This window comes from Sminthopsis crassicaudata, chromosome 2 (assembly GCF_048593235.1).
Source record: "Sminthopsis crassicaudata isolate SCR6 chromosome 2, ASM4859323v1, whole genome shotgun sequence".
NCBI lineage: Eukaryota > Metazoa > Chordata > Mammalia > Dasyuromorphia > Dasyuridae > Sminthopsis > Sminthopsis crassicaudata.
Genome location: NC_133618.1, coordinates 514,582,005 through 514,597,929, shown reverse-complemented (window position 1 = coordinate 514,597,929; position 15,925 = coordinate 514,582,005). Strand labels below are relative to the sequence as shown.

At 42.0% G+C, this 15,925-nt stretch overlaps 2 protein-coding genes across 2 annotated transcripts; one reads left to right on the top strand and one right to left on the bottom strand.

Annotated features, from left to right (window-relative positions):
• Positions 1–11,019: 11,019 nt before the first annotated feature.
• Positions 11,020–12,608, top strand: EMC9 (ER membrane protein complex subunit 9). Its single transcript, XM_074294327.1, has 5 exons — positions 11,020–11,355; positions 11,453–11,529; positions 11,905–11,974; positions 12,063–12,157; positions 12,377–12,608. Exons 1-5 carry the CDS (start codon positions 11,158–11,160, stop codon positions 12,555–12,557), a joined length of 621 nt encoding a protein of 206 aa, XP_074150428.1. The 5' UTR covers positions 11,020–11,157; the 3' UTR covers positions 12,558–12,608.
• PSME1 (proteasome activator subunit 1) lies at positions 12,606–15,874 on the bottom strand. Its single transcript, XM_074294326.1, has 11 exons — positions 15,730–15,874; positions 14,875–14,907; positions 14,658–14,720; positions 14,416–14,526; positions 14,278–14,323; positions 14,056–14,153; positions 13,691–13,759; positions 13,521–13,588; positions 13,267–13,321; positions 13,047–13,133; positions 12,606–12,820 (listed from the first exon to the last, which is right to left on the bottom strand). Exons 1-11 carry the CDS (start codon positions 15,766–15,768, stop codon positions 12,740–12,742), a joined length of 750 nt encoding a protein of 249 aa, XP_074150427.1. The 5' UTR covers positions 15,769–15,874; the 3' UTR covers positions 12,606–12,739.
• Positions 15,875–15,925: the final 51 nt, after the last annotated feature.

Genomic DNA, 15,925 nt, shown 5'->3' with positions numbered 1-15,925 from the left:
TAAGTGAAAAGGATGTACTCCAATCCTATCTCTTTAGAGAGGAGAAAAATGAGAACCATAGAATTTCAAGATGACAGGGGAGTTGAGTAAAGGTCATCTGCTCCAAACATCTCCTTTTATAGATGAGGAACTGAGGCTCAGAGACATTAAGTGACCTGCTAAAAGTCATACAGGTCCTTAAGTAGCATGGCCAGAATTCACACTCCAAGTCCAAGGTTCTTTCAACTTTATACATGCTCTAATTCCAAACCATGTTTGGGTTGGGTTTTTGTTTTGTTTTGTTTTGTTTTGTTTTTTTGGTTAGTCCTCCAGGTTACTACTTGTTATAGCAAGTCTTGGGGCTAACAATTCTAACATGAGGGAGTGAGGATTGTGTTACTTTCACTAATGCCTTTTGCTTTTATATATTTACAAGTATATTACTCTCTACTCTCCTATACAATGAGGATACTTTTCTTCTAACAAAAATTAGGAGAAAAAACTCAGTTTAGTAAAACCAAGTGTTATACCAGCAGAGTCTAAGAGCATATGTAACATTATATATTCATTGTCTCCTACCTTGCTAATGAAAGAAGGAAACTGGATTCTCTTGTCTCCTCTCGGGATAATTTAATGTGTAGGTATTTGACTATATTGATATCTTTCATCTTCATATCACTTTAAATTTTTCAGTATCTCTCTCCTTTCCCCATAGGGTCATTCCTTATAATAGTGAGTGAAAAAGAAACATGTATATTTTAGTCCCAATCTCTCAGTCTCAGACTGGCTATATCTCAGTGGATTGAAGCAGTTTTTTCTCTACTACTAGCTGGAACCCCAACAGACTATTTTTTCCATAGCAACCCGTGATTAGCATCCTCAGTTCCATTTCACCACTTAACAATAGGCAACATTTTCATAGAAATACTTCAAAAATATATTAAGAACAAACATAACATTTTTTCCAGCACCTCTGAGAAATATTCTCTCCTACAATACCTTCAGTCTTCAGGAAAATCAGCTTGAAGCTTAGCCCAATTACTACACAGTCTCTGTCCTACCAGGTTCATGTCCAAATCTAGTATAACTTCTAGATGAATTCTTTTAAGCTACATTTCCAAAGATCACTCTTGAAGATCATGCCTTAGAATCTGAGCTATTGATAATGTTCTTTTATGTTGCAAATGTGTTTTTTGGAGGGTCTTTTATAGGTTTTTGGTTTTGGGTGAAGGGATCTCGTTTCTTTTTAAAAAAAATGAATATGATTTATTTTTATATCACTTCAATTTCCCTTTGTATTCCTTCTTTCCTTCCCAAAAACCATTCTTTATAACAAAGAATTTTTTAAAAGAGGAAGCCAAAAAAAAAAAAAATCTGTAAACTTACCACGGGCTTGAAAAAAATCTATTATTATGTTTGACCAGTCCCACCCTCTTACTTCTGCAGCAAAGTTTGGAAGGAGATAACTTTTCATATGGCTTCTTTGGAGTCAAGCATATTCTTTGTACTTTTACAACATTCGCTTTCTATTGTTTTATTTTGTTTTTATTTTTTTGAATATTTTTTATTAAAGCTTTTTATTTTTATTTATTTATTTGTTTGTTTTGCTGAGGCAATTGGGGTTAAGTGACTTGCCCAGGATCACACAGCTATAAAGCTTTTTATTTTCAAAATGTATGCATAGATAATTTTCAACATTCATTCTTGCAAAACCTTGTGTACTTTCTATTGTTTTGTAGTTATGGTCCCTTCCATTTACCCCCTTGAAATAGCTGTGTGTATTGCTTTCCTGACTCTGTTTATTTCACCTTGTATCAATTCACATAAATCTTTCTTTGCTTTTCTGTTTTTAACACATTTGTTTTTTAAGAAAGTGAGGGTAAGGATGTTTGGATTCGTCAAAAATGTTGAGGAATGGGGCTTGGGGCAGCTAGTTGGCATAATGGATAGAGCACTGAAGGCAGGAGGACCTGAGTTCAAATTTGACCTCAGACACTTAACACTTCCTAACTATGTGACCCTGGGCAAGTCACTTAGTCCCAAAATTGCCTCAGGAAAAAAAAAAAAAAGAGGAATGGGGTTTGTGTTGTGATGGGATTTCTGAAAGAATTTATGCAAGCAATTATAGAGAGAAGGGAAAGAAAGAAAGAAAAAATGGGAGAATTGAGCAAAACAGGATAATTGGTTAATCTCAAATACATTCAGACAACCTCAAATGAATATGGGGAAAATCTCTGAGATTAGAAGTATCTTAGAATATACATGGAAAAGATACTTTTGTTCTGATGAGGTTCATGAGAAATATACATGGAAAAAAATAAATGGTGCCTTTATGAAAGAGAGAGAGAGAGAGAGAGAGAGAGAGAGAGAGAGAGAGAGTCAGAGTGAGGATAGGGGACCAGTTAAGATTCCATCATTTGCCCCTCAATGAGCTGGAACTCAAAATTTTTTTAGGGCTAGAGATGAAGGTCTCATCTTCCATAACTGCTTCAGGTTGATAAGGGGCTAATCCTGCCTAAAGGCCCAGTCATGAGAGGGTGGAGATGGATGTGAATTTCAGGCAAATAACCTTCAGGGGGTGAGACCCAAAAGCTGAATTATGGATCTATATCCCTGTAAGGCCATCTGAAATCTGATAGAAGCTAGTCTGGAAAACACAAATCTTATTAAAAGGTTTAAAAGACAGGACTCAAGTGTCAAAAGCAGAATAACGATTAGGAAAGGTGTCAGTAGAGGGAACAAAAGAAAAAGAAACTAGAATTTCTAGAAGTTTGTCCCCAAACCCTTTGAAAATAGCCAGTCACCACTGGGTCTGTATCCCAAAGATCATAAAAGAGGGGAAAAGAACCCCATTTACAAAAATATTTGTGGCAGTGTATGTATGTACAAGAAGTACATACATCCAGCATAAGTGGAATTAAAAATTGAGATTATAACAGCATTACCATTAGGTAGAAAAAAAACAAAAACAAAACACCATTCCATCCATATTAAAAAAAAAAAAAAGGTCAGTTTTCACAGTAGCATTATATGTAGAAGATTTACAAAATCCTTGCCAGCAGTGAAGTAAGGGGTGTGATTGAAGAAAAAATTCCAAAGGAGAATCACCAAAATTGAGAGTGAAGCAGTGTCTGAAGGATAAGTGGTCATCTTTGAGACACATCCTCTAAGAAAACTGATTGCACTAAAATACTCATTTCTATCTCCACACCACACTAAACAGGTTTCTGATTTCAATAATCAGTAGAATAAAAGCTAAGTCCCACAGACAATTATTCTTACATCATTTGGAAACATTAAGCATCGTATCTCAAACAGACATAAATATATCTATCTATCCAGTAATAGGCAGATGACTAGGCCAAATACTCATTTTCTTGATTGTTTAGAATATGATGACTTTATATTTTCAGATGGAAGATAGCAAGCTCTTATATACTTGTGCTCCTATATTCTATTGACCATTTGCTCTGATTATAGACATTTTCTACAAAACAGAGACATGATTATAACAGCATCAAATTAATCCTTCAGGCTTAAGCCAAAAGGCACAATAATGGCAGGATAAAGCATCCTTAATTCTGTTTGACTTTAGGTAAGAGTTAATAGTTGATAAGCAATCATAAAGTAACAATTCCATCTCATATCAGATTGAGAGTCAGTAGGCTGATAAAATAACATTACCAGGTTTTAAATACATTTTCCACCTTCTTTTAGTTGTTTGGTAATATTCAAGTTACTAGACGACAAGCCAAATCTGGGTTCTACAAACTCAGAAAGAACCCATTACTTAGCAAGTTTTTTCCTTTTCCATAATTCAGCTAGGATTTTCTGAGTATCATCACTCAATATAATATATACTGGTATAGTACTTTAGAACTGTTTTAATTCGCATTTCCCAAATCAAAATGAGTTAGAACATTTTTTTTTCCCCAATATGGCTATAGATAGCTATGTTTACATCATCTAAAAACTGCTCTTATCTTTTGTTTTTTTTATCAATTGGGGAATGGCTCTTATTTTTTGTATGTTTGACTCCATTCTCTATTTGCTTGTGAAAGAAGTCTTTGAGAAACTTATTTCAAAATTTTTTTTCACAATTATTCTTACAACTGTATTTCCCCCCTTGTTTATTCTATTTTCTCTCTTTTCACTCTCAAAAGTGTTTTGCTACTGAGTACCCCCTCCCCCAATCTGTTTCCCTTCTATCACTCCTCTCCTCCATCTCCTTCTTACCCTATTATCTTGTAAGGTAAAATGGATTTCTATACCCAAGTAAAGTGTCTCATAAGGGTAAGGTTCATTCATTCTCCCTTATCTCCTTTGTCTTCTCCACTGTAAAATCTTTTTCTTGAATCTTTTATATGTGATAATTTACATTTCTACCTCTCTCTTTTCCTTTCTCCCAGTATATTCCTCTCTCACTTCTTAATTTTATTTTTTTAGATATCCCTTCACATTTATTTAACACTTGTGCTCTCTATTACATATATTTCTTTTTTCTGCCCTAATAATGAGAAAGTTCTTATGAGTTGTCAGAATCATTTTCCCATGTAGGAATATAAACAGTTTAACTTTATTAAATTTTTTGTGATTTCACTTTCCTGTTTATCTTTTTATGCTTCTTTTGAATCTTGTATTTATATTTGTCAAATTTTCTATTCAACTCTGATCTTTTCATAAAGAATTCTTATTTTCCCCCAATTTTGCTGGGTAGGTGGTTCTTGCTTAGTTATAATCCTAGCTCATCCGTCATCCAGAATATCATATTCCAAGTTCTTTGATCCTTTAATGTAGAGACTGCTAAATCTTGTGTTATCTTGACTGGGGATTCATGATATTTGAATTATTTCTTTCTGGTTGCTTGCAAAATTTTCTTCTTACCCGGGAATCCTGGCATTTGGCTATAATATTCCTGGGATCTCTTTTAGGAGATGATTGCTGGGTTCTTTCCATTTTTATTTTAAATTCTTGTTCTAAAATATAAAGGCAGTTTTCCTTGATAATTTCTTGAAAGATGATGTCTGGGCTCTTTTTTGTTGTTGTTGTTGTTGTTGTCAAGGCTTTCAAGTAGTCCAATAATTTTTAAATTATCTCTCCTGAGTCTATTTTCTAGGTTAGTTGTTTTTCCAATGAGACATTTTATATTGTCTTCTATTTTTTTCATTCTTTTGGCTTAATTTTTTTTTAATTTAAAATTTTATTTTTTTAATTAGGAGGAATTTATTTTGTCATTTACCAATTCTTCATTTTTACAATGAAAAACGAAAAAAAGCTAAAGAAAAACCCTAGTAGCAAAAGCACATAGTTTTAAGGCAAAACAATCCCCCATATTGGACATGTTCAAAAGTCTGTATTTCATTGTTTGGCTTAATGGTTTAATGTTTCTTGATTTCTCATAAAGTCATTAACTACTATTTGCTCAATTCCAATTTTTAAGGGATTCTTTACTTTAGTGAGCTTTTGTATCTTCCTTTCCACTTATTCAATTCTACTTTTAAAGAAGTTTTCTTCAATGGATTCTTCCCCCTTCAACCCATTTTGACCAACTCTTCTTTTAAGGGCATACTTTTTCCTCATTGTCTTTTTGTACTGTTTTTACCATTTGGCATAATCTGTTTTTTTAAGGTATTATTTTCTTTAATTTTTTTTTTTTGTGTGTGTGTGTTTCCTTTACCAAGATGTTGACTTGTTTTTCATGATTTTCTTTCATCGGTCTCATTTATTTTACCAATTTTTCTTGTACCTCTCTTACTTGATTTTCAAAATCCTTTTTGACCTCCTCCATGGCTTAAAACCAATTCATATTTTCTTTTTTAAAATTAAATTGTTTTTTTCTGGTTATACATGTACATTAATTTTTTAAATATACATTTCTTTATGAATCATGTCGCAAATGAAAATTTAGGACAAAAAGGGAAAAGAGAAAAAAAGAGAAAAAAAAAGTGAACATAGCATGTGTTGATTTCATTTAATCTTCATAGTTCTCTTTCTGAATGCTGATGGTGGTTTTTATCCAAAGTTTATTGGATTTGCCTTGGGTCATTGAACCACTGAGAAGAACCAAGTCTTTCATAGTTGATCACACAATCTTGCTGTTACTGTGTACAATGTATTCCTGATTCTGTTTGTTTGGCTCAGCATCAGTCCGTGTAAATTTTTTCTAGGCCTTTCTAAAATCAGCTTGCTCATCATTTTTTATAGAATAATAATATTCCATTACTTTCATATACTTTAACTTATTCAGCCATTCCCAAATTGATGGGTTTTGTTAACACAAAAAAAAATTGCCACAAACATTTTAGCACATGTGAGTTCTTTTCCCTCTTTTATGATTTCCTTGGGATACAGATCCAGTAATGGCACTGCTGGGTCAAAGAGTATGCACAGTTTTATAGCCCTTTGGGCACAGTTGCAAATTGCTCTACAGAACATTTCATATTTTCTTGGAAGCTTTGAACTTTAACTATGTTATCTTCTGAATATTTGTTTTAATCTTCTTGTCACTATAGTAACTTTTTATGCTCAGAATTTTTTTATTTGCTCATTTTCCTAGCCTATTATTTGACTTTTAACTCTTTATTAAAATAGGTCTCTGCTTTCAGGGATTTTGTTGCAGCCATTTTCAGACATACTTTTAGGGATCTCAAAATTTTCAGTTCTTCCAAAGTTATATGATCTAAGGAGAGGTATGTTTACTGCTCTCCTAGCCTGTGGTCTGTGATTTCTTTTTTTTTTTTTTTGCTGAGACAATTGGGGTTAAGTGACTTGTCCAGGGTCACATAGCCAGGAAGTGTTAAGTGTCTGAGGTCACATTTGAACTTCCTGACTTCAGGAATGGTGCTCTATCCACTGTACCACCTAGCTGCCCCCTGTGATTTTTTTCTAATATTCTTTTCTATCTTGGAACTATGAGGAGGGAGGGTCCCTTTTCCACTGTACCTGCAAGCTCTGGTATGGTAGTGCTCCTCTTCACCCTGGAGCCACCATCCAGGAAAGGAACCAGCATCTAACTATAGACAAGCAGAGTCCTGCCTCAGTGCAGGCAAAGGGACCCCCTATATTTCCTTGTGACTACTCGTTTGCCATCTGTGGGCCAAGGGCTCCGGAAGCCACTACTGCTACTGCTGATTCGGGGGCTTACAAGGCCTGTTCCGAGTTTCCTGGGGCCAATACTGCTGCTGGCTAGGCCTGGGCTGGACTACACAGTTCTCCCCCTGGTGTGACAGAACTTTCTTGCAACTTTCCAAGTTGTCCTGAGTTGTAAAATTATTTCATGCCATCTTTTTGTGGGTTTTGACACTCTAGAATTTGCTTAGATTCATTATTTAAAGTTATTTGGAAAAATTTGGGGTAGAGCTTGGATGAGTTCCTGCCTTTACTCTGCTATCTTGGCTCAGTCTATATCCTTTTTTTTTTTTATAAACTTGGTTCAAGGGTCTATTAAGTCATACATGCAAAACACTGCTAATTGCATTAGCAAAAGATCAATGTAAAAACCCTTCACAAATTTGCAACTTTTGCATCTTCGAAATTTCATTCTAGCAGTGGAAAGGTTGTAGTTCAATGTTGTATATTCTTGTCAGCTTTTAGGATGTGACAGAACATTGTTAGCATTAGCTTAGAGCTGATGGAACCTCACATGCCTGAGGTCATGTTACTAGGAAAAGCAACACCAAGCATCCCCACATATTTTTAAAAGCTTAATTCACACATCCAAATTAAAAGTGCATTTTCATCTAAAGTTTTTCTGTTAATGGTTGGATCACTTCACAAATAGGAGAGGAATTTATAAAGAAATTAAATACTGCAAAAAATGTGCAACTTGAGAAACATAAGAAATCTAACTTATGTAGTGTCCAACTTTAGTTGGAGAAGATTCATGATGGAATGTTTTCTGCTAGAGAGGTGAGATAAACATATGTCTTGTTTATCTTCATATAGAATTTGTTTTGCTTAATTATGCATATTTTCAAAATTAATTTTATAATTATAACATTTTTTGACAGTACATATGCATAGGTAATTTTTTACAACAGTATCCCTTGTACTCCCTTCTTTCAATTTCATCATCTGAAAATTGTCTGTTCATATCCTTTGAATGCATATTTGTTTTAAGAATTCTCTTACTTTCTTCTTTTCTTCCTTATTTCCTTTTTTCTTTTCTTTTTTTTCTTCCTTCCCTCCCCCTTTTCTTTCTTTCTTCCTTTCTTCACCTCTTTGAGAGAAGTAGGTGAGGGGGAAAAAAATAAATGTGTTAATTAAAAAAAACAAAAAACAAAACCCAGAGTTTTTCTGTTTAACAATTGTCTCTCAAATGTCATAGTATCAATTTAGAAATACAATATTAGCATAAACAAACTTCACATGACACCAATTGCATTTCCAAATGATGGCATATAAAAACCACTGCTCTTATTATCTTTGATATTTTTATAATTTTGACGTATCAGGTATGGAACAATTACATTCAATTATATAAGTATCCGAGGAACAGAGGGGTGGGGTAGATGAGGATCTGGGTTTCTATAGAGTGGAGCAACTGTTATCAGTACTAGAGCTAATAGGGGAGGGGCAGAGGGTATTCTGCCGGGAAGGCTAGTAGGACATGTAGGGCGAGGGTAGGGAGGGGTAGATGTCGGGAAGGGAGTAGGAGCAGGGCAAACCGGGGGCGGAAATCCTCCTACTTCATCCCAAAGCCAGATGAGAGAAGAATGTGCACTGCAGGGAATAGGCAGGAGTCTGAGATATGATGGGGAAATTTGGAGAAGGATACACTGGGTGGGGCTGGAGTGTTAGGGAAGCAGGTGGCTCCCGTCTTACCTCCGTGTCCATAATTATCCTGAGTTTGTCCGTAGGGACGGAGAAGGCAAGAGCCTGGCCAAGTCCTAGGACAAGCACTAGGGAGAGGCAGCTTGTTTCTCTCCTCCAATGTCCCTCCGGGCCACACATAGGGCACAGTTCTGAGGGCAGTGCTCTTTTTGTCACTGGATATGGTGGCAGCTAAAACTTGAGGCTGTTTTCTGTTCTTTTCCTTTACAACCACAATATCCTCTCCCTTCTTAGCTCAAATTGGAGAGCTGTGGCTTAAAAGTTCTCAGTGAAATTGATGGGATTCTCAGTAACAGCCAAGTTTTTCTTTTACCTGAGAAAGATAGGCTATAGAGAAGGAGACATAAACCCTCGTAGTTCCCCTAGAGCACTGATACCTCCCTTAATGGGCAAAGTTTCAAAGGAGCAGTCATTCCTTGGGGTAAAGTGGGATGGAGGGAAAGGAAAAGGATCTGCTTCCCATATCTGAGGGGCTGAGAATTGGAGGATCGTGGGGAGGAAGAAAAGAGTCAGGAAGAGGTGGGGTTCCGGATAGGGGTGGGGTTTGCGGGAGTCCACAGATTTCCTGAAAGGACTTGCTCCTAGGGGTAAGAGGGGGAGCCTCCGGAGCTACAGACCACAAAGGAGAGGGTCATCTAGGGAGTCTGTTTTTTCCCTTCCCTCCTTCCTACGTTAAATGTAGTCAAAAGCTTTGCTGCCAAAGAGTGCAGAGTTGTTTATTTCTCCCAAAAGAGCTGTGAAGGCCTGAATATATGGGACTTTACAGTTTATTTTCCTTCATAAAAGAGATCAAGTTGTGCCATGGTGTTATAGTTGAGGGATTCAAAAACAGACTGCTTTTCTCGGTCCTTTAGGTTATATTGAGCCCATGAAAGTATTGCAAAAAAATTTAAGATTTTTTTTTTAGATCCTGGAGACCAAATGTTTCCCAGTTCTGCAAAAGGCATATTGGTGAGTAGCATGATATGGAAGGGAACTATTCCATTACGCCAAAAATCCGGGAAAATCAGACTCTCCCTTAAACCATTCTTCTCCACATCATCCAACCATCTAGAGAGAACTTTCTGGTGGCTAGGGCCCGGGAAGAGCTCCCTAACCGTTCAGCCGGCCGGCTGCTGGGGGGCAACTGTGGGGGAGGGAGTCACTTTGGGTTGGAGAAAGGTCAGAGTGGGAGATTATGTTAACGATACTTCATCCCATCATGGGCCGCAGTTTGTTTATCCTTTCCCTTAGTCCCTAACATTCAGCGCCTCTCTGTCCGGCTCTGTGCGGAGCCGCTCAGGGTAGGAAGTCCTTGACTTAAGAGAGCCCACAATCTAACGGAGCAGGGCGGGACACAAAGCGAAGCTGGAAAGGGGTGCAGACGGGAAGCGACGCAGTGTCCGTCTGCCCTGGACAGGTGGCCGCCTCGGGTTTTTTGTTTGTTTTTTATTGTTGTTTGTTCTATGCCACAGAAAAGAGCTGGTACGGTGACTTTATTTCAGGATCAATAGCCGTTGGAATGCCAGCCTCGCAGCCGGCTCTTGGGACCAAATGCGTGTTGGTCACTCTATCCGAAGTTTCGAATCGCTTTCTAGAACGGACACTCTAAGTCACAATGCTGGTTTTTGGCGATCGCGAAAGAGCGAGATCTGTGTTCGCCGAGCCCGGTTCGCTCCGGTTCCCATCGCCAAAGCTTCTCCCAGACGGGGCTGGAGGGAGGCCCCGGCTCTTTGATAGACAAGAACGCCTACTTGGACCTTAAGCAGGCAGCACCAGCCTCCGCTCTCGGGGAAACGTTGCAGCCGCCCCTGTGAGTTGCCGGCCAATGAAAAAGCGGAGACAGAGGTTTTTCCAATCAGGACTTGTTCCCGGAAGACGCGACCGATGATAGGACAAGTCAAAGTCCACTTGACCAATCGTGCGTCACGCTGGGCGGGACCCGGGAAGCGGGTCACGGGGTCGGAGACTGGGGAGGAGCCCGAACTGCGTTCGGGCCCGGGTGTAGTCCGTGGGCAGTGGCGGCCGCCCCTTTGGGGGCGGGAGGAGTGTTTTACTCTCGGGAGTTGTCATTGGGGACCGCTTAAGGGGGCGGGGCGGGCCGGGCCGGGAGGAAGTCCGAGTGACAGCTCCACCTGAAGTGGGGGGTGGCGGAGGTTCGGGCCGAGCCGGGCCGAGACCCAGTGGGGGGGCGGGAGGTGACGCCCGCGGGACAGCGGTGGGTGAAGGGTGGCTGCGGGGGAGGGAGCTCCGAGGCCCCGGCCCCCGGCGTGCGTGCGGGCCAGAGAGGAAGGCAAGGCGCCGCAGGCGGGCCGGGGCCGGCTCACCCCTGGGTCCGGGACCCCATTTCGGGCCTGGCCGCGGACAATGGGAGAGGTGGAGATATCGGCCCGGGCCTACGTGAAGATGTGCCTCCACGCCGCCCGCTACCCGCACGCAGCTGTCAACGGCCTGCTGCTGGCCGAGGCGCCGCAGGCGGGGGGCTGCCTGTGCCTCAGTGACTGTGTGCCTCTCTTCCACAGCCACCTGGCCCTCTCCGTCATGCTGGAGGTGGCCCTTAACCAGGTACGACTTCCCCTCCCCCGCCGTGGGGCTGCCCTGGCCTGTGTTTGCGGCATCGCTGCGGCGCCGCCAGTGAAGAACTAAGGCTCTTTCTCCGCAGGTAGACGTGTGGGGCGCCCAGGGCAGTCTGGTGGTGGCGGGGTACTACCACGCCAATGCGTCGCTCAATGACCAGAGGTGAGCCGGGGCGCTGGCGGTGGAGGGGGCAGGGCTGCGCTCTAACGGGGGGCTCAGAACTTTTCTCCGTGCGGGGACCCCTTCTCAGAACAATGGCTTTTTGCTCTCATGATTTAAGGGATTGTTAAATTTCAGGTAGAGGTTAGTGAAAATAAAGATTTTTTTTCCTTCCAAGTTCACAGGGGGGTGCATGGACCCCAGGTTAAGAAGCTCTGCTCCAAGGTAAACGCTTGCTAGGGTTGAATCCATCCGATAATCCTCCCAGTGGGCTAGTCTCACCTAGCCTCCACAGGGGTCCGACACCCCGTTAGCCCTGACTGACATGCCAGCTATTGTCTGCTGCTCAGGACCCTCTGACGCCTGCCTTTTTCCTAGCCCTGGCCCCTTGGCCCTGAAAATTGCTGGACGAATTGCCGAATTCTTCCCTGGTGCAGTGCTCATCATGGTAAGATTGAGAGTTGAGGGAGATGGGGAGAAAAGGAGGTAGAAAGGAAATCCTGAAACCCTCAACAGTACTCACTTCACCTTCTCAGTTGGATAATCGGAAACTGGTTCCCCAGCCCCGAGTGCCCCCTATCATTGTCTTGGAGACTCGTGATCGACGCTGGGTCCCCAAAGACAAGAACCTGTGAGTAGAGAACCTCTTTCCTTTGCTCGGCACTTTGCACCATACTCTTTGCTCTGAGTCTGGACTCCTTCCCTCCAAATCCCGTTCCTGGAGTCCCAAGGTGATCCAGTACGTCAATCTAGGCTCCTGAACCTACCCTGTGTCCTGGGGATAGTCTATATCTAAACCCTGCCCCATCTTCTGTTGAGCTGAACGTTTCCTTTGTTGCTGTTATTTCAGGGTGATGTGGCGGGACTGGGAAGAGTCACGGCAGCTCCTTCGAGCACTGCTGGAAGGTCGGGCCCACCGACTTCTCGTCGACTTTGATGCCCATCTTGATGACATCCGGCGTGACTGGACCAATCAACAGCTTAATACGGAAATTTCCCAGTGGGTTGCTGCTGCCAATGGAAGTGCCTGAACTGGGCCACAGGGCTGGGCTAGAATCTTAAATAAAAACACTGGGGAGTGATGTGACAAAATTTATTGTTGCCCAGAAGGCAAGGTATGGATAAAATGGCAAGTTCTAAATGGAAGCCGGTCTGTGGCAAGACAGATAATCCTAGTTAAGGAGCTATGGAGAAGGCAGGCAGGCTGGGTTTTTCAGTAGATCATTCCTTTTGTGTCTCCCCTGGGCTTCTTGATCTTCTCAAAGTTCTTCAGGATGATGTCATATAATACAGCCTGCATATCCAAGGAAGAAGGGGTGGGAGTTATTTGGAACCCTTAGTAGGCTTTTTAATGGCTTTCTAATCTAACTAGCAGTTAATTTTCATTTCCTCTCTCATGCCTCCCTGGGTACACCTCATGAACCATTTGTCCCAAAACTACTATTGTTTGCCTCCACATCAATCTTCCCTACTTTGTCTCTGCTCTTCCACCAAGCAAATTCCAGAGTCTAGTTCCTTACATAAGTATTTCGGATCTCCATGACCATCAGTCTTGTCTCTCCATACTGTGCTTCATCCAATTCATGAACCAGCTGTCGGTAGTCACCCTGTGAAGACTTCAGGGTTAGTTCTTCACACTGGCCTTATCTAATGCCCCTCCTGCTCTTCCCTGTGTCAGTCCTAGGGACTTCCTCCTGAACAATGCCTCCCCACCCGCTCTGGACCTGCTTCCTCACTCACCACATGTGGCTGCTTTGCTGCTTTAGCCACTGCATCACCTCTTTCAGAGAAGTATCTAGAAAAGAATAAGAAAAGTTATGGGGTGTTTAAGAAAGTAATGCTCCTAATGAGGAGTAAAAGGGAGAGTTTAAAACAAGAGAGAGAAAGAAGCCAAAATTGAAGCAACAAATATGAGATTTGAGGGCAAGAGCTGAAATCCAAGCCAATAATCATAAAGACCGGGCAAGGTGGGCATGTGAGACTGGATCAGTTACTTTGAAATCTGGGTGTGGAAGCCATCCAGCTTAGTTCGGAGTGTAGTCATCAGCTCAAATACCTTCTCCTAGAGAAAGGAAAGTTAGGAAAAAGATTTAATAAAGCATGATTGCAAAGCAAGATCAAGGTAAGGAATTTGGGGTGGAGCATTGTAAGGCAGGGTCATCACCTGGACAGCTACTCCAAAGTTGTTTCCATCCTCAATTCGGGGCACTTGTAGCTGCAACCACATGGAAACCTGAGAAAAACAATTGGTAGAGACCATTAAACTCTTTCCCAACACTGTTTCCTTTTCCAGATCTTCAGCCTCCCTTATCACGCCACCCCTACTACGTAATCCTCAGCCATATCTCCTTATATGTTTTGCTACAATCCTAACTCCCTTTTTCTACTCTGATAAGACACTGTGTTCTGACTGACAGGGTATCTAACCAACTAGTAGGGCAAAGGGCAGTTGTTCTGGATAAATTGTTTCTCTAAAGGGCAGGCCTCCTCCAGATCCTGCCAGAAATCGGGGTGAGGGGTGGGGCTTACCAGGTTGAGCTGTTCTTTCACATCTTTGATCTCAGGCTTCAACCGAGCTATAAGGGCCACAATCTTCTCATTGCAGTTTACAGGTCCACAAGGAGGACCTAGGGAATATATCACAAATCTAAAACTTGAGAGAGTGAAGGCAGCTCTCTCTGAGGATGCTCTCATGGGCTAATGCATTAATTAGGAAACCAGGACTTAAGCCCTCAACCAATTCCCTATTACCTTTATCTTCATCTTCCTCTTTTTTCTTTCCATCCTTATCATCCTTCTATAGAAGAAAAGTCACATGAAGTCAAGGCCCAATGTTTCTGAACCCCCTAAAATTCAGATGTTTCTAACCCCCTCTTGTTCCACCCTTACCTCTTCTTGTTTCCGACGCTCTTCCTTCTCTTTTTCTTTGGCTGGGTCAGGGACTGGAATGTCCAAAGGGGCCTTTAGAAGACTCAAATCAGTCTCATTCAGAGATGGGTCCTAAAACATGGCAGGGAAAAAAGTAACAGTAATTATTTTCTCAGTATTCCTTATTTTTCAATTTTTCCTCCTATTCCATGATCGTCTCCCTTTCCTTGGCCTTTCCTCTGCCTCCTTCCCAGCCCCAGTACCTTCAAGAACTCATCCAGCTCTGAAATCTTCGCAGGGAAATAGGTTGCAAGTAGGATCTCTGCCTGTGTATGAGGTAAGGGTGAGGGGTGGATGTCGTGATTATTGATTGATTGGACTCAACAGCTGATTAGGACATTCAGCCAAGTTTGTAACAATAGAACTAGGGTGAGAGATCCAGGAACAGAGTGAAGGTAGTGTGAAATAGTGAGGTCTTACCTGAGTACATAACTCCTTTCTGAAAAAATCCACCTGCAGACATAGAAGTTGTCATTTAAGACTAATAGGTTGAGATCTAAGGAGAAACACATCTTAGCATTTTGGACCCAGATGTCAGTGAGATTGCATTTAAAGGTGGAATGGGGCTCACTGGGGCTGAGTTCAGGTGAAACATGGGAACAGGTCCCAGGAAGCTTAGATGTGGAGGAGGTATGGAACAGAAATTGCCGTAGGACTGGGTTTTGGTGGAGATATGGGAACTGATCCCAGTGGGACTACATCTGTGGGAGGCGTGGGAATAGTTTTCAATGGTGCTGGGAAAGGTGTGGGAACAGATCCCAGTGGAACGAGATTCTGAGCTCAGGAGAGATACATGAATGCAGACTTCCCTTGCTCCACATATGTACTGGCCAGGTGCCCTGAACCATCACCCGTCTTTTCCTCCTCTCCCTGCTTCACTTCACCTCATCAAACCAAAGCCATTTCACCTCTCCTTTCCCTGTGGCTGAAGTCCAACATCAACACCCCCCCCCCCCCCAGCACCACCTGCTAGTGTTCTTTTACAGGTCCCAGCACCCTTTCACATTCATTGGGGATGCTCTAGACCCTACAAGTCTACTGATCCTCACTGCATGCTGAAGATTTGTGGGGGTAGAGCACTTTGGCTCTCCAGACAGCAGCCTGAGTCTCAAGTACTCTCCAACCCTTTCTTATTGAGAGGCCCAGGCTAGGGGGAGGGGAGTGGGTAAGGGGAAGCAAAGGGAGAATGAGAGAAATCTGGGTAGACCTTCCCCTAAGACTAGCCCTCCCACCCCATTCCCATGACTTCACCCCTTCCCCTTGATAGTAACTCACCTTGGCTTGGGCTTCAGGTTTAACACTCAGGTTGGCCATTGCAAGGGGGAGTTAAGGGACCAGAACGAGCAGCGAGACAGGAGCTAGGGGGAAGGGAAAGTGAAAGCAGCTTTGCCAGTAGGGACTTCCCTAGGAGGGAGGAACTGAGCCGGAGGCGGGGTCAGGTTAGAAGAGGGGAGGGAAAAGGAGAGGGGCC